At 39.7% G+C, this 23,733-nt stretch overlaps 1 protein-coding gene across 1 annotated transcript; it reads left to right on the plus strand.

The window, feature by feature from the left end:
* Positions 1–104: 104 nt before the first annotated feature.
* On the plus strand, positions 105–22,961 carry LOC133652523 (uncharacterized). Its single transcript, XM_062051363.1, has 10 exons — positions 105–127; positions 252–4,825; positions 7,840–7,895; positions 8,018–8,106; positions 8,549–8,674; positions 8,760–8,841; positions 18,946–19,060; positions 21,418–21,519; positions 21,579–21,655; positions 21,739–22,961. The coding sequence occupies exons 2-10, from the start codon at positions 272–274 to the stop codon at positions 21,821–21,823; spliced, it is 5,286 nt and encodes a 1,761-aa protein (XP_061907347.1). The 5' UTR covers positions 105–127; positions 252–271; the 3' UTR covers positions 21,824–22,961.
* Positions 22,962–23,733: the final 772 nt, after the last annotated feature.

Below are 23,733 nucleotides of genomic sequence, written 5' to 3' on the forward strand. Positions count from 1 at the left end.
GCAAACCAACCACAGGAAGCGTCAAGTCATTCTAAAAAACGCCCACATTAATTACTTAACATCCGCCCAGTCGGGACTGCTGTTTCATTAACACAGGAACTGTCAGAGGGAACAGAAGTTTATCAGGGTAAGTGCAATAGATTATTTGTTCAAGTGATGAAATTGGCAAGACCATATTCTTTTTATAGCTTTGAAATAGATTTATACCGACTAGAAATGCTGCCCTAAAAATGTTTTCTTGGCTGCAAAAGTCGCAGGAGACGAGATAATCATGCCTGGCCCCAGTGGGAAAAAGAGACTTGGCTCTCGGCGGAAGATGATCAAACACGAAATGCCTGAGAATTTTACTTCATCACACCAGTCACCTGTACCACAACCTGAAGAAAGTACTGATGATACACTTTTGGAAACTGATACACTTTCATCAGGGCTTTTGGAAACTGATACACTTTCATCAGGGCAGAAAGCCAACAGAAGAAGGCTGGGCTCAAATCAACAAAGTGAAAGAAGTTATGAAGGTGAGCAGTCTGTTACTGTATCATACCACAAACCTACAGAGGAAGTTGAGCAAAATGCCAGTAGAGAACAACTCAAAGCAACACAAATGATACCAACGGAACAAGCTCTTAAAGGGGGATCTAATAAGGCAGATGAGTATGATGCAATGCATGGGGCACATTTTTATACAGCCGCCACATTTGATGACACTTTGAATGCTGTAGATCCTGATGTGGAAATACTTCAACCAAGAAATGAGACATTGCATTTGAATCACAATGCAGAAGAGAGTGGCTTTAGACTGGTGGTTGAGCCCTGTAAACCAGTGGAACACACAGGCAGTACTGCTGAAGTGGTTGTTTCCAGTACACATTCTACTGATGAGCCACAGCAGAAAGAGCAAGCAGAGGTACATACTAATCCAATAACAAATGACACCGAAAAGGAAATGATTAAAGAAACAGACCTGGTACCTCTTGTCGAACATTCAAGAGAGGGCAGAAACTTTAGGAAAGGACCGGAGAGAGCCCTTTACAATATTGACTACAGTGAAAATGATGACATTGAATGTTGTGTTGAGCAACCAGACTATTCATTAGCAATAAAGGAACGTCCTGCAAATGAGGAACATGAGCATTTTGACATTTCAAAAGTGCAAGGTGCTCAGCATTCAGACACAGTACATGAAAATGTTAAATCATCAGAAACGGACCAAGATGAACGCTTTGAAATATTGACACACGACCATAGAGAACATACTGATGAAACTATTGAACATTTAAAAAATGAAATTATGGATATGGCCATGCATCGCTCTGAATTGGTTGTGCAAAGCCGTAATGATTCGGATATACATTTACATGAAAAACAGGAAGATCATCTTTCAAAAGATGACAATGTAAAGGTTCTACACAAGGGAGATGAGAATGATCCAATTTCTAATACCAATATAAAGGTATTGACTAATGTTGACAAAGGACATACACCACCCCAGGAACATGACGTTAATGTTCAAGCGGCCTATGATGAGGAACTGTGTGCTAAAAGAGCTGGTAGTGAAATTGAGGAGGGTGAATTGGATTTACAAAGTGTGCAAACAAAGAAAAAGTTTGTTGTCAACTCTCAAAGTGAGGGCAACAGTTTGAGTGCAGATGAGCAAAGAGCGTCCCTCTGTCCAACCAGAAGCAGGAGAAAACTAGGCTCTAGTCGACGAAACAAAGGAAGTAGTGTAGAGGTATTTGACACAAACAGTGACTCCAAAAATGATGCTGTTGGAAAGATGCATGATAATCTTCCTGAATTTGCAAGAGTTGCAGCTGAAGTGAAGTTAGGGGAAACCTTGCTAATAAAAAACTATTTAGAAACCATTCAAAGTGAAAATGTGTGTGATTTAATTAAAAGTGCACATGTAGGCTCTGAGTTAAAAACTTCAAACATACATTCAACTGTAGCCCAATCCTTAACTGAACAATCCAATTCCAGAGAGACGCCAGTGGAGGAACATCTTTCTAAAGTTAAAATTGAAACACAAGTAAAGGAAAACCCAACTTTTTTGACACAAAACGGAGCCCTACAGGAGGGTTGTTTGGTGAGTCAACCACGTGTGGATGCAACAGAGTTAAGCAGCCTAAATGATGCAGAATTTGAAGACCATCAAGCAAAAGCAACACTTGTATCACCTAAAGCAGAAACCTCAACATATGATGTGCAACGTGAGCAGGTTGACACAGTTTTAGTTAATGAGGTTAGGTCACCAAAAACAGACCAAAAAGTGGATTCTGAAATTTTGATTCATGATGTTAAAGAAGATATTGATGAAAATATTAAACATCTGGTTGAGGAAATTGTGGAATTGGAAAATCATCAATCTCATGATTCAAATTTGAATCCAAATCATATATCGGAGGAGGGATCAATGAAAGGAGACAACATGGAGGTTTTGAACCAGAGCGACACAAATTATTCAATTATCAAAATGATGGATTTGATTAACAAAGATAAAAAAGAACATTCACAACCTCAGGAACATTACATTGAACCTCAAATGATGTCTGATGAGAAACTAAGTGCAGAAAGAGTCATTAGTGGAATTGAGGGGAGTGAATTGACTCCACAAAGTGTTCAACAAGACAAAAGTTTTGACATTACCCACCATAACGAAGACACCAATTTAGATGAGCTAAGAGAATTTTTCCATCCAAATAAAAACAGGAGAAAACTTGGTTCTAGTCGACGGAACAAAATAAGTCCTGTAAAGATTTTTGACACATACATTGAATCGGAGAACGATATATCCAGAAAGGCAGATGATCATGATCTTCAAGAGACTATCACATCTACCCTGGAAACCACAGATCAAGAAAACACGAGCTGTGATAAAGATGCACACACTGAGAGCAGTGTAGCAAAAACCACAATTGTGTCACCGAAAGAGGAAATGTCAACAAAGCTGTGTCACTGTTTCAGCTCTTCTGAAAGCTACAATGCTCAGAGGTTAGAGGAAGATGCCCAGAAAATGCACATGGTTTACCCTGTAGAAGTTAATGAAGTTGATCAGACTGATCACTCCCTAGCACAGGCTTGCGTTTCTGTTGAAACCGTGCAAACAGATGCTCCTTTGACGTATAAATCCTACAAAGAACTCCTGGCACAAGGTACTTCGAATACTGGAGATGAAACGGTGACAATCGAGGTGACAGTGCAACAAGTGTCCCAAGAACAAATTGATGCACGCTTTAAACCCACTGAGCAATTGGAAGGTAAAGTAGCAGGTCGAGAGGAAGACATTGCTCCAAAGTTGGACAAAGAGGATCTTCCTGAACCTGAGGGGGAAGACACAGACAATCCAATGTGTTGCACCAATAGCACTTTGAATGTTCAAGAGGCACAGGAAACCTTTCGGCACCAAAACCCACATGTTGTGTCTCTGAAGAAAGGGTTGCTGACAGATAATGTGATGGCGCCTGAAAAATATGAACTAAAAAAGAATGTGGCCATTGCTGACAAGGAAGAAGTTGAACAACAGCAAGGAGAATTTAAAAAGAAACCAAACAAAGCCTTTGATTTGAAGGAAAACTGCACTACAGTACCAGAAGTGGGTGCATGTGACACTGGCATCCCTAACGCAGTGTATACATGTCAGGACCAGCTGGCGCTACATGAGGAAAGTCTGAACTGGCAAGTAAAAAACAACGGCAATAAAATAAAGATGGGCTCCACTCGTAAGCGTCAAATAAACAGGAAGCAAGAGGCACAGATGGACAGCTTGCACGCAGAACTTGATATGAGAAGTTTGGAGAACATGGAAGTGCTGGAGGATGTATCACAGAAGGAAGCTTTTGAAAATCAAATGACAGATTCATTGTGTGAAGAAAGGCAGGAAACGAAAAAGGACGAGGATGATGATAACCAGGAGCTTCCCAGCACTACTGGTGAAAGTCACATATCAGCCACAGAGGCCCTGGCTGTCCTTCCAGAACAGGTGTCATGCTGTCATACAGAACATGCTAATCCCCTTACTTTCCAGGTAGATGATCTAAGCGGAAATGAGACATGCATTGACACATTTGAACCTGATCATGTTGCAGGCTTTGAGGTTCACATTAAAACCTTGGTTGACACTGAGCTGTATTCAAGTTCTGAGACTACACAAAATAAGGGAAATGTACCACAGCTCAAAGACCTAAAGACCTCACATTCTGAAGAGCATGTGGAAGCTCAAACAAATACACAAGTATTAAAGACTGAGAGTGTGGGAGCCCCTGATAAAAACACAGAGACAAAGAGTCCAAATTTGAGCTCGACACACAGAAAAAGAAAGATGGGTTCCAGTCGCAGAAATTTGGGGACCATATCAAAAGGGGACTTGGATCAAAAGTTGGATATAAACAAAGTGGCTTCAGTCACGGGCCATGTCCAAGATGTCATGTTTGAAAGCGCCAGTAAGAGTGAAGACAAAGACCTGACACTTCTTGTACAACACAAAAACACAGCACCCAAACAGAATGTTGTCCTCAGCCACACTGGTGACACACAAAACAAAGCCCTGATACATCGAAAAAACAAGGAACATAAAACTTCAGAGTATCATCTGACTCCACACGATGATTTAAAAGAAACTTCGCCTAAATTTGAAGTGCTGTCAGAACTGGCACCTGAAGGGAGAAGAAGGAAACTGGGATCCCACCGGAAGTCACGAGGGGCACACCAAACTCAACTTAGCCAAAGTAAAGGAGAGGACTCGTTGGTGAAAAGTCAGCCACAAACTTTGACAACAATCACAGACGAACATGATGATGAAATCATTCAAAGCTACAATGACCCAAAGGTAAGAGGAAAAGTATGTACTGGACATTAAGGCTGCACGATTAATCGAAATAGAATTAACATCAAGGTTTTAATCGGTGCGGTAAATAACCGCAAGAGGCTGAGGTGTTTTTTCTCTGCCATCACAGGCATTTGAGTGACAGCAATGTTCGCCTATCAGAATTGTTGAGCCTCCCGTTTGTTCGTCTCTTGCTTCAAACAGGAAGGAACGGGTCTTACTTTGTGCATGGAGTTTAGTGCCTGAGTGCGTTTATTTACCAGTGGAATTAACTGAACAGAGCCACCCCTCTTTTCAGTCATCAATCTTTGTCTCAATAGAGACTAGAGCTGGGCGCTGCCGCCAACACACACCAGGGTTTCCATGGTGCATTAAAATCCTTAAATGGATTTTGAGAAAATTAAGGCCTAAAATGGCATGAAGAAGCATTAAATGTGATGTCCGGGGGCGTGGTTATTTACCGCTAGAATTCACCAACTCGAGTATTTCATATATATATATATATATATATATATATATATATATATATATATATATATATATATATATATATATATATATATATATATATGTATGAAATACTTGACTTTCAGTGAATTCTAGCTATATATATATATTTATTTTATTTACATAAAAGAAATACTTGAATTATCTATCCATTAGATGGCAGTATTGTCCTGTTTAACTTCTCTGTTCATGACTGAGAAATCATTTCGGCCACCGTGTTCAATGGAGAAGTCTGTTCTACATTTTTACAGGCAACATACACCTTCCCCTTCGAACTATCCAGGATGAACTGAAATTCTTGTTTCCATTCGTTTTGGGACTTGCAGGCGTATTTATATTGTGGGAAAGCGGACGTGAGAATAGGCTGTCCCCACTCAGTCTCAGGTCCGCATTGAGCTGGAGGGGGCGTGGCCTCCAGCTCCGGCTGAATACCGGGAGTTTGTCGGGAGAAAATCTCTGCCGGGAGGTTGTCGGGAGAGGCGCTGAATAACGGGATTCTCCCGCTAAAAACGGGAGGGTTGGCAAGTATGGCGTGACGTCAATCGTTGAAACGGGAAGTATGCGGACACATTGAATTCTATACAAAAAACTCTGTTTTCATCTCAAAATTCCACAGTATTCTGGACATCTGTGTTGGTGAATCTTTTGCAATTTGTTTAATGAACAATGAAGACTGCAAAGAAGAAAGTTGTAGGTGCGATCGGTGTATTAGCGGCGGACTACAGCAACACAACCAGGAGGACTGAGAGATGGATAGCAGATGCGCTAGCCGCCAAACTCACCTTAACTTCCTCCGTCCCCGGGCCACCGACCGCATCTGTGATCGGGTGAAGTCCTTCGTCGCACCGTAGATCGCTGGAACTCAGGTGAGCACGGGTGTTGATGAGCAGATGAGGGCTGGCTGGCGTAGGTGGATAGCTAATGTTTTTAGCATAGCTCTGTGAGGTCCGGTTGCTAAGTTAGCTTCAATGGCGCCGTTAGCAACAGCATTGTTAACCTTCGCCAGGCTGGAAAGCATTAACCGTGTAGTTACAGGTCCATGGTATAATAGTATTGTTGATTTTCTATCTATCCTTCCAGTCAGGGGTTTATTTATTTTGTTTCTATATGCAGTTAAGCACGATGCTATCACGTTAGCTCCGTAGCTAAAGTGTTTCACCGATGTATTGTCGTGGAGATAAAAGTCACTGTGAATGTCCATTTCGCGTTCTCGACTCTCATTTTCAAGAGGATATAGTATCCGAGGTGGTTTAAAATACAAATCCGTGATCCACAATAGAAAAAGGAGAGAGTGTGGAATCCAATGAGCCAGCTTGTACCTAAGTTACGGTCAGAGCGAAAAAAGATATGTCTTGCACTGCATTCTAGTCCTTCACTCTAACGTTCCTCATCCACGAATCTTTCATCCTCGCTCAAATTAATGGGGTAATCGTCGCTTTCTCGGTCCGAATCACTCTAGCTGCATTGAAAACAATGGGGAAATGTGAGGAGCCTTTCAACTGTTGACGTCACGCTACTTCTGGTACAGGCAAGGCTTTTTTTATCAGCGACCAAAAGTTGCAACTTTATTGTCGATGTTCTCTATTAAATCCTTTCAGCAAAAATATGGCAATATCGCGAAATGATCAAGTATGACACAGAATGGATCTGCTATCCCCGTTTAAATAAAAAGAAATTGTTTCAGTAGGCCTTTAAATTACATTTGCTGATACCTGTAGAAATCCTGCACACAGTACAGAGAGCCATGCGACTCACCCTGTGAGAAATGCCGCAAACTAACAAAAATTAGGAGGAAAAAAATGTGATTACAAAGCCAAATGTCGGCTGGACGATTTAAACTCATCTCACGGACGAATGAGCGAAAATGCCATTGCGATCACATGATAGCAATTAACAATAAGACAACTGGTAAAAGAATGCACTTCAATATGTTCAATAACTATTTAGGTACATTTTGTGCTGACAGAAATGAGTCAGTTATTCACCTTACAATTACAGTACAACGGTAAACAATTTTGCAGTAATGACAAAAAAGTATATATCCTTTTAAATGGTTACTTGCATTATTATTATACATAAATTATAAACACAGTATTGGTTTTATTGAATATTTCTTCAGTTAAATATCATGGTGTAGACAGAAGTTTTGAGTCTGTCTGCATATAGACAAATATTTTTGAAAGTAAATTATTGCATATTGTTCTAATGTGTTGTACCTGGAGACAAGTATATGTTGACAGTCTAAAAGTAACTTGTCTTCCATCACTCGTTAGTTTTGCAGTTTTATGCATTTTTATGTACAAAATATAAAATTGCAAATCGAATAGCAATTTTGGAGAAAAAATTGCAATTCGTTTTTTTTCCTCAAAATCGTGCGGCCCTAATGGACATACAATACAACAATAGTTTATTTTATAATATAAATGTACAACATATATTTGTATTTTCCCCTCCCTACAAAGTCACATTTATTAAATAAATGCTGCAAATAAAACATTGTGCTTCTTCAGAATCAAGAAAGTGACATCAAGCCATCATCCGACATCATTACCTCAAAGTCTGCCAGGTCAGTGTCCTGCATGCATACACACTGTACACACACACAAGGTTACAGCTGCACAATTCATTTTCACTATTGTGTAATCTTGCTCGTACACTGGAATGTTTTGTGTTTGTGCTTTTATACAGGAGCAAGACCTCTCAGGAAGTGACTTCATCTCATGACCACTATAATCAAGTCCTCCTAGGTCAAGATACCCAGAAGAATATTTCTTCAGGTAAACAGAATATGGTTGTGATATTGGAAATAGCAAAGTCATCTAATTAAATCCAGTAGAATCAATCAATCAATGTTTATTTATATAGCCCTAAATCACAAGTGTCTCAAAGGGCTGTACAAGCCACAACGACATCCTCGGTACAGAGCCCACATACGGGCAAGGAAAAACTCACCCCAGTGGGACGTCGGTGAATGACTATGAGAAACCTTGGAGAGGACCGCATATGTGGGTAACCCCCCCCCCCTCTAGGGGAGACCGAAAGCAATGGATGTCGAGTGGGTCTGACATAACATTGTGAAAGTCCAGTAGAAGAGGAATTTATTACCAATGTTGCCTATCCAAAGCTAATACCGCTGTGAGAGAACTGTTCTTTGAACAATATGTTATTACTTATACAGTTATGTTAACATTTTTAAAATTCCATTCTTGGTTTCTGCAGGTCACTTTGACGTGAGAGCACAAGCCTACAACGTTGTCATGATTGGAGACAGCTGCGTGGGCAAGACCTCCTTCATGAGACGAGCTCAGAATGGCAAGTTTTATCCGGATATGCCTGCTTCTGTGGGTAAGGGCTTTGAACATTTTAACAATTTTATCATAAATACACAGTACAAAAACACTTAGAACTATGTCATTTGTGTGTTTGGAAGGTCTGGATACATGTATGTGGACTGTGGTCGTGGAGGGGAAACTTGTGGTGCTCCAGTTATGGGATACAGCAGGTCAAGAAAGGTGAGATCAAAATATATCTGCACTACAGAAAATAGTTTACAATCTATTGTGGTGGTTAATTTGTGTCTTTATTATGAAAGTTGTTTTTTTTTACACTGAATTTATGTAACCAAATTTTTAGCGTTTGAATTTTGTGAACTGAATTTTTTCGTGTTTAAAAATATAGTTTGTGAAAATACAATGTTTTTAACTTCCATCCATTCATCTTCTACTGTATTGTGTATCCGAAGTCGGGTCGCAGGGGCAGCAGCCTAAGTAGAGAAGCCCAGTCTTCCCTCTCCCCAGTTACTTCGTCCAGCTCTTCCCGGGGGAGCCCGAGGCGTTCCCAGAGTAGCTGGGAGACATAGTCTCTCCAACGTGTCCTGGGTCTTCCCCCGTGGTCTCCTACCAGTCAGACGCACCCTAAAAATCACGTTTTTTTATGAAATATCACAGTATCTAAATTATCTACAAAACCAAAACCAGTGAAGTTGGCACATCCATCCATCCATTTTCTACCGCTTATTCCCTTTGGGGTCGCGGTATATATTGGGGTTGGCACATTGTGTAAATCGTAAATAAAAACAGAGGACAATAATTTGCTAATCCTTTTCAACCTATATTCAATTGAATACACTGCAAAGAGAAGATACTTAACTTTCGAAATTGTGATTTTTGCAAATATTAGCTCATTTGGAATTTTTGCCTGCAATATGTTTCCAAAAAGCTGGCACATGTAGCAAAAAAGATTGAGAAAGTTGAGGAATGCTCGTCAAATACTTATTTGGAACATCTCACAGGTCAACAGGCTAATTGGGAACAGATGGGTGCCATGATTGGGTATAAAAGCAGGTTCCATGAAAGGCTCAGTCATTCACAAACAAGGATGGGGCGAGGGTAAACAACTTTGTGAACAAATGCGTGAGCAAATTAAATTGTCCAACAGTTAAGAACAACATTTCTCAACGAGCTATTGCAAGGAATTTAGGGATTTCACCATCAACGGTCCGTAATATCATCAAAAGGTTCAGAGAATCTGTAGAAAACACTGCACGTAAGCGGCAAGGCCGAAAACCAACATTGAATGCCCGTAACCTTTGATCCCTCAGGCGGTACTGCATCAAAAAGCGACATCAGTGTGTAAAGGATATCACCATATGGGCTCAGGAACACTTCAGAAAACCACTGTCAGTAACTACAGTTTGTCGCTACATCTGTAAGTCCTACTTGCCAACCCTCCCGTTTTTAGCGGGAGAATCCCGATATTCAGCGCCTCTCCCGACAACCTCCCGACAGAGATTTTCTCCCGACAAACTCCCGGTATTCAGCCGGAGCTGGAGGCCACGCCCCAAAAAAAAAAAAGGCTGCCGCAGCTGCGATTGGACCTTACCAGCCTCCGGGTACAAGTACTGGAGTACCAATTGCTTGCCAGGGAAGATCTTCCCCAGGAAGCAAGGATTGACCGGTTTTGGGCCATGCTAGGGAGAGATGGAAGATTCCACACTCTCGTGCATTTGAAAGAACCATCCGGCGCAAAGTTCAAAAGCCAGCATCTGTGATGGTATGGGGGTGTATTAGTGCCCAAGGTAACTTATACATCTGTAAAGGCATCATTAATGCTGAAAGTACATACAGGTTTTGGAGCAGCATATGTTGCCATCCAAGCAACGTCCTTTTCAACGTGCTTATTTCAGCAAGACAATGCCAAGCCACATTCTGCATGTGTTACAACAGCGTGGCTTCGTAGTAAAAGAGTGCGGGTACTAGTTTGGTCTGCCTGTAGTCCAGATCTGTCTCCCATTGAAAATGTGTGGCGCATTATGAAGCCGAAAATACCACAAGTTAAGCTGTACATCAAGCAAGAATGGGAAAGAATTCCACCTGAAAAGCTTCAAAAAAATTAGTTCGTCTCAGTTCCTAGACGTTTACTGAGTGTTGTTAAAGGAAAGGCCATGTAACACAGTGGTAAAAATGCCCCTGTGCCAACTTTTTTGCAATGTGTTGTTGCCATCAATTTGTAAGTGAATTTTTTACACTAATGCACAGCAACTAAGGCTGAAACGACGCGTCGACGTAGTCGACGTCATCGGTTACGTAAATACGTCGACGCCGTTTTTGTGCGTCGACGCGTCGCATAATGACGTCACACTACCGTCATGGCGAAGCGCAAAGCAGACGATCAAAGAAGACGATGCGAGCGGTGCGAGCGAGGGGGGAAAAGCATGCCAAAAGTGGTCAAAAGTGTGGGAGTATTTCAATAAACGGCCTAATAATGTTGTTGTATGCACACTGTGTCGAGCGGAAATGGCCTATCATAGCAGCACAACGGCTATGGACGAACATTTGAAAAGAAAACCATCAACTAGTCAATCGTCCGCGCGAGCATACGTTGTCATCATTACACAAAAACATGAATGTGTCATTTGTATCTGCTAGGGGTGTAACGGTACGTGTTTTGTATTTAACCGTTTCGGTACGGGGCTTTTGGTTCGGTACGGGGGTGTACCGAACGAGTTTCTAAGTTAAAGCTAACTTTAGCTGCTAAAGTCTTAACAAGCTGCTTTGCTCCTTCTGCCTCTGTCTCAGCACGCAGCATTGTCCCACCCACACAACCATCTGATTGGTACACACGCAGCATTGTCCCACCCACACAACCATCTGATTGGTACACACGCAGCATTGTCCCACCCACACAACCATCTGATTGGTACACACGGAGCATTATCAGCCAATCAGCAGTGCGTATTCAGAGCGCATGTAGTCAGCGCTTCAGCGTGGAGCAGATAGGTATTTAGCAGGTGAGCATCAGGCAGCGGACTCTCCCCAAATGATAATAAACACCTCCAAGTCAACTACTAGTAACATCACTATGAGCCGGTTGACCTTCTAGAAACTTAAACTGCAGCTCAGCTCACTCGCAATCCTGGCTTGAGGTGAAGGCTAATTAGCTCTCAGTTCCAGCCACATCGTCCCCTTCTGAGCGCCTATTTTCAGCTGCTGGGAATATTGTAAACAAGAAAAGAACCAAAGCATGTAGACATGCTAACCTTTCTTCATTACAACTGTTAGACACTCACTGGAATGAGTAGAATTGGTTACTGTGTACTGTGTTGGACTGGATGTTTATTTTGCACATTTTAAAAGCAATACTTAATGTTTACAGTGCTCCAGAATATTTAGATTGGCACTTTTTTGTATTGGATGTTTATCTTTATTTTTGCACATTTTAGCAAATAAGCAATACTTTCACTTTTGTTTAAATGTTTACACTGTTGTTACAGAATATTTCGTTTTGCACTTTTTTGTATTGGATGTTTATCTTTATTTTTGCACATTTTAAAGCAAAATAAGCAATACTTTTACTTTTGAAATGCTTATACTATTGCAGAATATTAAGATTTGCACTGGATGTTGACTTTTATATTTGCACATTAAAAAGCAAATAAGCTACTTTTAATTTTGTTGAATGTTAAAAGTTTTAAATGTTTACATTGTTACAGAATATTTAGTCATGTTGTTGTCAATGTTGACTGAGTGGCCATACTTCTTTTTTTTTGTAAATAAAAGCCATGCCTTTTGAAAAAACGGGCCTACATTTATTTTTTCATCTTCATTTTGAATAAAAAAATAATCGGTAAAAGGAAAAATAATCTATAGATTAATCGGAAAAAATAATCTATAGATTAACCGATTAATCGAAAAAATAATCTATAGATTAATCGATAGAAAAATAATCGTTAGCTGCAGCCTTAACAGCAACCTCTACACTTTAAGGTGTTCATAATAAGGGATCCAAGCAGATACAGCAGATTACAAACTCCATTTCCATATGAGTTGGGAAATTGTGTTAGATGTAAATATAAACGGAATACAATGATTTGTTATAACAGCGTGGCTTCGTAGTAAAAGAGTGCGGGTACTAGTTTGGTCTGCCTGTAGTCCAGATCTGTCTCCCATTGAAAATGTGTGGCGCATTATGAAGCCGAAAATACCACAAGTTAAGCTGTACATCAAGCAAGAATGGGAAAGAATTCCACCTGAAAAGCTTCAAAAAAATTTGTTCGTCTCAGTTCCTAGACGTTTACTGAGTGTTGTTAAAGGAAAGGCCATGTAACACAGTGGTAAAAATGCCCCTGTGCCAACTTTTTTGCAATGTGTTGTTGCCATCAATTTGTAAGTGAATTTTTTACACTAATGCACAGCAACTAAGGCTGAAACGACGCGTCGACGTAGTCGACGTCATCGGTTACGTAAATACGTCGACGCCGTTTTTGTGCGTCGACGCGTCGCATAATGACGTCACACTACCGTCATGGCGAAGCGCAAAGCAGACGATCAAAGAAGACGATGCGAGCGGTGCGAGCGAGGGGGGAAAAGCATGCCAAAAGTGGTCAAAAGTGTGGGAGTATTTCAATAAACGGCCTAATAATGTTGTTGTATGCACACTGTGTCGAGCGGAAATGGCCTATCATAGCAGCACAACGGCTATGGACGAACATTTGAAAAGAAAACCATCAACTAGTCAATCGTCCGCGCGAGCATACGTTGTCATCATTACACAAAAACATGAATGTGTCATTTGTATCTGCTAGGGGTGTAACGGTACGTGTTTTGTATTTAACCGTTTCGGTACGGGGCTTTTGGTTCGGTACGGGGGTGTACCGAACGAGTTTCTAAGTTAAAGCTAACTTTAGCTGCTAAAGTCTTAACAAGCTGCTTTGCTCCTTCTGCCTCTGTCTCAGCACGCAGCATTGTCCCACCCACACAACCATCTGATTGGTACACACGCAGCATTGTCCCACCCACACAACCATCTGATTGGTACACACGCAGCATTGTCCCACCCACACAACCATCTGATTGGTACACACGGAGCATTATCAGCCAATCAGCAGTGCGTATTCAGAGCGCATGTAGTCAGCGCTTCAGCGTGGAGCAGATAGGTATTTAGCAGGTGAGCATCAGGCAGCGGACTCTCCCCAAATGATAATAAACACCTCCAAGTCAACTACTAGTAACATCACTATGAGCCGGTTGACCTTCTAGAAACTTAAACTGCAGCTCAGCTCACTCGCAATCCTGGCTTGAGGTGAAGGCTAATTAGCTCTCAGTTCCAGCCACATCGTCCCCTTCTGAGCGCCTATTTTCAGCTGCTGGGAATATTGTAAACAAGAAAAGAACCAAAGCATGTAGACATGCTAACCTTTCTTCATTACAACTGTTAGACACTCACTGGAATGAGTAGAATTGGTTACTGTGTACTGTGTTGGACTGGATGTTTATTTTGCACATTTTAAAAGCAATACTTAATGTTTACAGTGCTCCAGAATATTTAGATTGGCACTTTTTTGTATTGGATGTTTATCTTTATTTTTGCACATTTTAGCAAATAAGCAATACTTTCACTTTTGTTTAAATGTTTACACTGTTGTTACAGAATATTTCGTTTTGCACTTTTTTGTATTGGATGTTTATCTTTATTTTTGCACATTTTAAAGCAAAATAAGCAATACTTTTACTTTTGAAATGCTTATACTATTGCAGAATATTAAGATTTGCACTGGATGTTGACTTTTATATTTGCACATTAAAAAGCAAATAAGCTACTTTTAATTTTGTTGAATGTTAAAAGTTTTAAATGTTTACATTGTTACAGAATATTTAGTCATGTTGTTGTCAATGTTGACTGAGTGGCCATACTTCTTTTTTTTTGTAAATAAAAGCCATGCCTTTTGAAAAAACGGGCCTACATTTATTTTTTCATCTTCATTTTGAATAAAAAAATAATCGGTAAAAGGAAAAATAATCTATAGATTAATCGGAAAAAATAATCTATAGATTAACCGATTAATCGAAAAAATAATCTATAGATTAATCGATAGAAAAATAATCGTTAGCTGCAGCCTTAACAGCAACCTCTACACTTTAAGGTGTTCATAATAAGGGATCCAAGCAGATACAGCAGATTACAAACTCCATTTCCATATGAGTTGGGAAATTGTGTTAGATGTAAATATAAACGGAATACAATGATTTGTTATAACAGCGTGGCTTCGTAGTAAAAGAGTGCGGGTACTAGTTTGGTCTGCCTGTAGTCCAGATCTGTCTCCCATTGAAAATGTGTGGCGCATTATGAAGCCGAAAATACCACAAGTTAAGCTGTACATCAAGCAAGAATGGGAAAGAATTCCACCTGAAAAGCTTCAAAAAAATTTGGTCGTCTCAGTTCCTAGACGTTTACTGAGTGTTGTTAAAGGAAAGGCCATGTAACACAGTGGTAAAAATGCCCCTGTGCCAACTTTTTTGCAATGTGTTGCTGCCATCAATTTGTAAGTGAATTTTTTACACTAATGCACAGCAACCTCTACACTTTAAGGTGTTCATAATAAGGGATCCAAGCAGATACAGCAGATTACAAACTCCATTTCCATATGAGTTGGGAAATTGTGTTAGATGTAAATATAAACGGAATACAATGATTTGCAAATCATTTTCAACCAATATTCAGTTGAATATGCTACAAAGACAACATATTTGATGTTCAAACTGATTAACTTTTTTTTTGTGCAAATAATCATTAACTTTAGAATTTGATGCCAGCAACACGTGACAAGGAAGTTGGGAAAGTTGGTAATAAATACTGATAAAGTTGAGGAATGCTCATCAAACACTTATTTGGAACATCCCACAGGTGAACAGGAAAATTGGGAACAGGTGGGTGCCATGATTGGGTATAAAAGTAGATTCCATGAAATGCTCAGTCATTCACAAACAAGGAGGGGGCGAGGGTAGGGATGATACTCGAAACCGGTTTTCCCGGTTGTTCGATAAGAAAAGAACAGAGTCCTCGGACTCAAATCCCTTTTTGAGGACCGGTACCCGTTATCGAGACCACTATAGTAAAGAAAAAGAGTTGGTTCTTTATTCGAATCCCTGGGACCAATCCCGTCCCGACCAGAAATGCTCCGTAGGACATCACAAGAAATGACGTCACGTAGTTAAGTCATTAGGCGCAGATAACGAAAGCAGGAAAACAATGGACCGGAAAACGCGCTCCAAGTTGTAATAAAGTTCAAAACAAAAGGTATAATCCAATGAATAACTTTACTGAGAGATTTGAGCAGGGTACAAACACATGACGAACACTTTTACGACCAACCGGAAACATAGCAACAAGGCTAGCAACGCACCTCCTTTACGGCAGCTGTCGCAACGTTCTTTAAGCAACCGCAGCACATACATATATATTCAACATATATGACATCTCCCTTTTTTAACTTTTGTTTTTCTTTCCTTGTAAACAAAACAAAATCACACTGTATATGTGTTGTCTGTATAATTATAAATAATGCAGACGAGGCGTGTTGGCTGAGTTCTTGACGTTTACTTTCACAGCATGCTCAAAACCTCATTCTTAGCTGCCGGGTGGCGACATGCAACAACACTTTTCGGGGCTACCTCGCATGCTTGTCACTCCCGTTGCATGCTGGGTAGTGTAGTTGTTATTTTCCCTAGCTCATAACATCACATGTTTCCCCCTATAAATAAATAATGTTAACTCAATAAAGTGTATTTCTTTTTTTAGCTTTAACTTTTCATTTTTTAGCATTGTAACCACATTTGCAAACAACTTTTCTCTTCATATATATTTTTCTTTCAATAAAGAAATAAAGTGCAAAAATGTCAAAGCATCATAACAAACAGTTATGTCAAATAGCAGCAGAAGTGCACTTTTTGGAGAGCTGTATTATTTTCAGTTTTGTGCCCAAGGGACTGATTTTATTTAACACTATATTATTATTTATACACCTATAGTGATCACAGAGACAGGTTGTTTTTGTGTTACTGTATATATTTGTTTTTCTGAAAAATCCCACTTCAATCAATCAATCAATCCATGTTTATTTATATAGCCCTAAATCACAAGTGTCTCAAAGGGGCACTTAATATACTTTGGGTAACAACAGTCAATATTTATTTTTTTTATTTTATTTTTTTAGGGCACTTAATATACTTTGGGTAACAACAGTTAATATTTTTTTTTTTTTTTAGGGGGGTAACAGTCAATATTTATTTATTTATTACATTTTATTTGTTTCTTATATAATAAAAGTGAGGTTTTGTTAAACCAAATATTGTGTGTGTTTTTCCATATACAACAACCTATCTGGACTCGATAAGAGAATCGACAAGGAATCGGTTCGATAAGAGGATTCGACAATAGGCTCGAACTCGATAATTTCTTATCAAACATCATCCCTAGGCGAGGGTCACCATTTTGTCAAAAAATGCGTGAGCAAATTGTTGAACAGTTTAAGAAAAACCTTTCTCAACCAGCTATTGCAAGGAATTTAGGGATTTCACCATCTACGGTCCTTAATATCATCAAAGGGTTCAAAAAATCTGGAGAAATCACTGCACGTAAGCAGCTAAGCCTGTGACTTTCGATCCCTCAGGCTGTACTGCATCAACAAGCGACATCAGTGTGTAAAGGATATCACCACATGGGCTCAGGAACACTTCAGAAACCCACTGTCAGTAACTACAGTTTGTCGCTACATCTGTAAGTGCAAGTTAAAACTCTCCTATGCAAGGCGAAAACCGTTTATCAACAACACCCAGAAACGCCGTCGGCTTCGCTGGGCCTGAGCTCATCTAAGATGGACTGATACAAAGTGGAAAAGTGTTCTGTGGTCTGACGAGTCCACATTTCAAATTGTTTTTGGAAACTGTGGACGTCGTGTCCTCCGGACCAAAGAGGAAAATAATTATCCGGATTGTTATAGGCGCAAAGTTGAAAAGCAGGCATCTGTGATGGTATGGGGTTGTATTAGTGCCCAAGACATGGGTAACTTACACATATGTGAAGGCGCCATTAATGCTGAAAGGTACATACAGGTTTTGGAGCAACATATGTTGCCATCCAAGCAACGTTACCATGGACGCCCCTGCTTATTTCAGCAAGACAATGCCAAGCTACGTGTTACATCAACGTGGCTTCATAGTAAAAGAGTGCGGGTACTAGACTGGCCTGCCTGTAGTCCAGACCTGTCTCCCATTGAAAATGTGTGGCACATTATGAAGCCTAAAATACCATAACATAGACCGTTAAACAACTTAAGCTGTACATCAAGCAAGAATGGGAAATAATTCCACCTGAGAAGCTTAAAAAATGTGTCTCCTCAGTTCCCAAACGTTTACTGAGTGTTGTTAAAAGGAAAAGCCATGTAACACAGTGGTGAACGTGCCCTTTCCCAACTACTTTTGCACGTGTTGCAGCCATGAAATTCTAAGTTATTATTTGCAAAAAATAAATAAAGTTTATGAGTTTGAACATCAAATATCTTGTATTTGTAGTGCATTCAATTGAATATGGGTTGAAGAGGATTTGCAAATCATTGTATTCCATTTATATTTACATCTAACACAATTTCCCAACTCTACCCACCGCGCCACACCGTCCCCCCAAAAATTAAAGAAATTGAACAGTGCAAATGACAAATGAGGTAGTTGATACATAGAAGCGTTTTTATTTATGCTTTATTTTGTTTTTGTTCAATCCTAGATGGGCTGTGACTTAAAGTTGAATTGCTTCGTAGAAACACTGAGATGAAGTCTAAGTTCATTGTGTTCTTCATGGTGTTTTTGAAACCGCACCAATTTTTTCCTCAGAATGTTCAACTAACTTGAAGTGTTTTGTCAAGAGGATTATTTAATTGGGGGTTAAATCACCAAAAATGATTTCCGGGGGCGGCCACCGCTGCTGCTCCCTGCTCCCCTCACCTCCCAGGGGGTGATCAAGGGTGATGGGTCAAATGCAGAGAACAATTTCGCCACACCTAGTGTGTGTGACAATCATTGGTACTTTAACTTTAACTTTATTTGTGATATTTACATTTTCAGAATGTGCCTGCTCTATTTTGGGCCAAAGTAAAACAAACTGAAGTTGTCGTAGTTACATTTTTAAGTTATTATGACATGATGTTCCCCGTCCGGCCCACGTGGGAATAGATTTTCCTCCAAACGGTCCCTGAGCTAAAATGAGTTTGACACCCCTGTCATAACACATGTTCATACTTTAATGTCACCTAACCTTTTTACATTCATTCATTTGTCATTTGTAAGGTTTCACAGTGTCACCAAGCAGCTCTTTCATAAAGCGCATGCATTTCTCCTGATGTACGACATCACTTCCTGGCAAAGCTTCACCTCAGTTCACTTCTGGGCAAGCTGCATTCAGGTTAGTGTTTGCTCACTTATTACCGCCTCCGGGGGGCTAGTTTTTATGTTAAGTAGCAACATCTCAAAAAGGTATGGGCGGATTTTGACGAAACTTTAAGGAAACGGGATAAGGAACAAGTGATTGGATTATGGGGGTGATCCGCATCATTTCTACTGTGTTACCTTACTTTTTATTTCAGACCCAGGGGGATGCATTACACAGAAAGAAAACAAAGTAATAGAAGTTGTGGGGGAAAAAAAATTACAAAATGATAAAGCCCTCCACAATCTGAAATGGCTGACTTGCAGGCATTGGTTTCACGATCTGGAAGAGAGTCGTTACAAGGCATAACTTCTGTGTGTGTGAAATGCTAGCGCCCCCGCCTCCACCCACAAAGACAAATCGCTGAGAACAGATTTTGATGAAATACTGAGGAAATGTCAGAAATGGGATAACACCTATCCAATCCAATCCACTTAATTTATATAGCACATTTAAACAACAAAAATGTTTCCAAAGGGCTGCACAAAAATATTAAAAACAAGATTCAAATATTATCCTTAGCTCCACCAATGACTGAATAAAAACAAAATAAATAAATATAAAACCAATATAAAAATAAATATCATTAAAACGATTTTAAAGGGTAAAACCAATTACAACAATAAATAGAAATAAAAATGTAAAAACACACGCAGTGTTAAAAGACAGAGAATAAAAGTGGGTCTTAAGAAGAGACTTAAAACACTCCACTGTGGGAGCAGTTCCAACATGGAGGGGCAGAGTGTTCCAGAGCTTAGGGCCGCCACAGAGAAGGCCCTGTCTTCCCTGGTTTTAAGTCTCGTCTTGGGCACCACGAGTTGGAGCTGGCTCTCGGACCTCAGAACGCGCGCAGGAGTGTAAATTTGGATGAGGTTCGAGATATAATGAGGTGCCAGTCCATGCAAAGCTTTAAAAGCAAACAGCAACATTTTTAAATCAATTCTCTGATACCTGATAACATTTTGGGGGTGATCTGAATCACTGTCTGGATATTTTTTTAAAGGCTTCTTTACATTTGGGAAATAGGCAGCAGTCAGCACTTTTAAATATTAAACTCAACATGGACATATACGGTGAAAGCAGTAACAATTTAAAGAAAAACATGTGTCTGGTGTCGGATTTTTAGGAAAGTTGCTCAAATTTGAGGATCTTGTTAAATATAATACATCAATAATCTTATATAAAGCATTTAACAAATTATTGCTGCCTAATCTACAACGTTTTTTTTTATAAGATGAGTGCAGGCTCATAACTTGAGAGGCTTTGGATATTTCTCATTGCCGAGAGCTCAAACCACTCGTAAACGTTTTTGTGTGTCTGCATGCGGAGTAAAACTATGGAACAAACTGGACTTACAACACAAGCAATGCCAAACTATTAATCGATTTAAACTATTATACAAACATGGGGTCTGGTTCAAATATAGAGATGAGGGTCTTTAATTTGACCTGCTGTTGTACTCTGTCTCAAAGTGTTAACATGTGCTCAATGTTTCCTTACCATTATTGCTATGTTGTCTATTACCATTATTGCTATGTTGTCTATTACCATTATTGCTATGTTGTCTATTACCATTGTTGGTATATTCATTCTTCCTACATTGTTGATACAAATTATTGCTACATTGTAATAATTATTGTTACCTGTGGTAATGCCACCATGATACAACATTTGTATAATCTTTAAACAAAGTAACAGTGAAACTCAATATATTAATCACTGAATTGAGAACTGTGGGTGGAATTAAATAAAGTTATCTTCTTCCCACTCCCTTTCAGGCAAAACTGGACAAACATGCTTCATGCTTACATACTGTACATTACCTTTTGTATTATATTAATTTATATCATTACGTGTTGTCTACCATGTACTTTTTTGTTGTTGATGTCATTGCCTGAAATAAGAGAAAAAATGAAATGAATGAACACTAATACAAAACCTCACAATGTCTGATTGAATGCTAAAAACGTTAAGACAGACTGCCTTAAAAAACGAATGGAATTTTAAATTTTTTTACTGAATGAGACACCCAGAATGTATATGAAAATAAAGAATGTGGGATTTACAATATTAACCATGACCGATAAAACTCTGAATATTTAACAACATATGAACGTCACACGTTCTTCTGAAAGCCTCCAAAGCAGAGAAGTGTACAGTAAGTAACGGGCATACTGTGCTGTGTGTCTGAAGCAAGTTGGCCTGTAAAGTATGAAAAACGCCGAGTTGAAGAAGTCCACATGAAATAAAATGATACCAAATGAAATAAAATGAGCAGAAAACATGCCTCCCAATCCAAGTAAAGATCCTTCTTGTGTTCCGTTTGTCTGTAGGAAGGGGCTGTGGAAAAGAACATTCCCATTTTACTTCTCGGAAATAAAAGCGACAACGTGCGACGCTGCGTTAAAACCGAAGATGGGCAGAATGTTGCAAAGGTAATGGCTCTGGGAAAAGCAGAAAATACTTTGTTTAGTGGTAACTTTGGCTTTGCTAGGAGTTCAATGCAGATTTCATGGAGTGCAGCGCGGTCACTGGTGACAACGTGATTCAGTCTCTGGAGGCAGTTGCCAGGTAATACACCGCCTCTGTGTGTGTGCGTGTGTGTGAGACGTACAGTATGTCTTTAATATTCAAGTGTGACTTCTTGTCGTCAGGTTGTTGAGTCAGACGGTTGGTGGACAAGAGGAAAGCGTGGTGTTACACAAAGAGCCCGCAAAGAAAACATCAGGATGTTGCTGAACGCGTGAAGTGGTGCAATGTGGTACATCTCGTGGTTGGTTTGCTTTGTAAAGGTGCATTTCAGCCATTTAACTGGCTGCAGCTTTAGGTACGCTTGCACTAATTGCGCTGCTTTGCGCTTATCAGAATCGCATGCTCCTTGGTGACGACAATAATATCCCACCCGACATCTTTTTGGCTCCTTTCTACTGTAGGCTAAAATGTTAATGTGCAGTTGCTCCACCTGGTGAATAAGATTACTTTCTCCCGCCCATTTTGTTTTCTATACATTTATTCTGCAACAGAAATTCTCATCCTGTGGGAAAACACTTGTGAAAGTAGACCTCATATTACCATACACACTGTATAACATCTGCAGATGTACACATGTATTTATTTTTTTTATTTAGATTTTATTTAACCAGGTAAAATCCCATTGAGATCAAAAATCTATTTTCCAAGGGAGACCTGGCAAAGAGGGCATCAGCAAGTTTACATTAAAAACAGTAAACAACACATAAAACATCAAATTTACAACATTACAACTTGCTCACATAATACATGTGCATACAGACAAAGTAGACTGCAATCCTTTCACAGAAGCTTTATACTCATTTAATGTAACAACGGTTTGAAGTTGAAGATTTGATTGTAGGTTATTCCAAGCCTTCGGTGCTGAAAACCTAAATGCTTTCTTGCCCAGTTCAGTTCTTACTTTGGGGACGACAAATTGCAGAACATCCATTGAACCAAGATTGTGACTTCCGTGTTTCTTTGTTAAAATACAAGACAGATAAGATGGGGTGATACCCAGAATAGTTTTGTGGATGAACACATACCAATGATTGAGGCGTCGAGCACATAAAGACGTCCAAGTAACCATTGAGTATAACACACAATGGTGAGTACGGGGAGCGCAGTTGGTGATGAATCTCAGTGCACCGTGGTACACACTATCCAGCTTGTGGAGACAACCAGCAGTAGCATTCATGTACAAAACATCTCCATAGCCAATAACAGGTAAAAAGGTTGTTTCCACCAATTTCTGTTTCACAGTAAAAGAAAAGCAAGACTTGTTTCTATAATAAAATCCCAGTAAAAGTTTCTGTTTTTTGTTTTTTTTACAATATATTGAATGTGCTCCTTAAAACTCAAGTGGTCATCAATTAAAAATCCTAAATATTTAAAAGAAGATACTAACACAATTTGTTGCCCATTTCTTGTTAAAATGTTCTCACACAGTGCTGATCTTACAGTTTTTGATGTGGTAAAGAACATACACTTTGTTTTCTCTGCATTTAAAAGCAGTTGAAGATAGCAAAGTTGTTCTTGTACTCTGTCAAATGCATGTTGTAAATATTTAAAGGCCTCAGCAGGAGTGGGTGCTGTGCAGTATATGCAGGGGCGGATTAAGAAATTTTGGCCCCCTGGGCCTGACATGGTCTTGGCCCCTCAACCCCCCGCGCGTGTGGGCGCACACACACGCACGCACTATGCAAGAAATACTGTATACTGTGAACAGACATGCACACTGTACTGTACAGAAGAGTGCACATACTGCACACACACTATTAGGTATACCACACAGACACTGACAAGCACAGGTTTCACACAGACACAGGGGGAGGGGATAAATGGCCTAAAAATAAACATTTTTGAAAATGATTACGCCCACTTCAGTGATGGTGCATTGGGTCATTTGAGAGATATTATGTATTGGAAGTTGGTAGCTATCATGAAATAAACCCCCCAACCCACCCAAAAAACTAAATCGGACATGATTTTTGCCCCCTTTTCCTCCCTTCTATCATTAAAAATAAAATAATATCTTAGGAAAACACATTGGCATAACGGCAGCTGTGCAGCAAATTGAGGCTCAAAGTCTGTATCTATTTGTGGTTAAGCTTGAGGAGAAGGAGAAAGGTAAAATG

This window comes from Entelurus aequoreus, linkage group LG01, assembly GCF_033978785.1.
Source record: "Entelurus aequoreus isolate RoL-2023_Sb linkage group LG01, RoL_Eaeq_v1.1, whole genome shotgun sequence".
NCBI classification, from domain to species: domain Eukaryota; kingdom Metazoa; phylum Chordata; class Actinopteri; order Syngnathiformes; family Syngnathidae; genus Entelurus; species Entelurus aequoreus.

Coding starts and splice junctions, on each gene's coding strand:
- LOC133652523 (XM_062051363.1), top strand. CDS start 272: ATGCCTGGCCCCAGTGGGAAAAAGAGACTTGGCTCTCGGCGGAAGATG. Junction 4,826..7,839: donor AAAGCTACAATGACCCAAAG/GTAAGAGGAAAA, acceptor GTGCTTCTTCAG/AATCAAGAAAGTGACATCAA. Junction 8,842..18,945: donor GATACAGCAGGTCAAGAAAG/GTGAGATCAAAA, acceptor GTCATTTGTAAG/GTTTCACAGTGTCACCAAGC.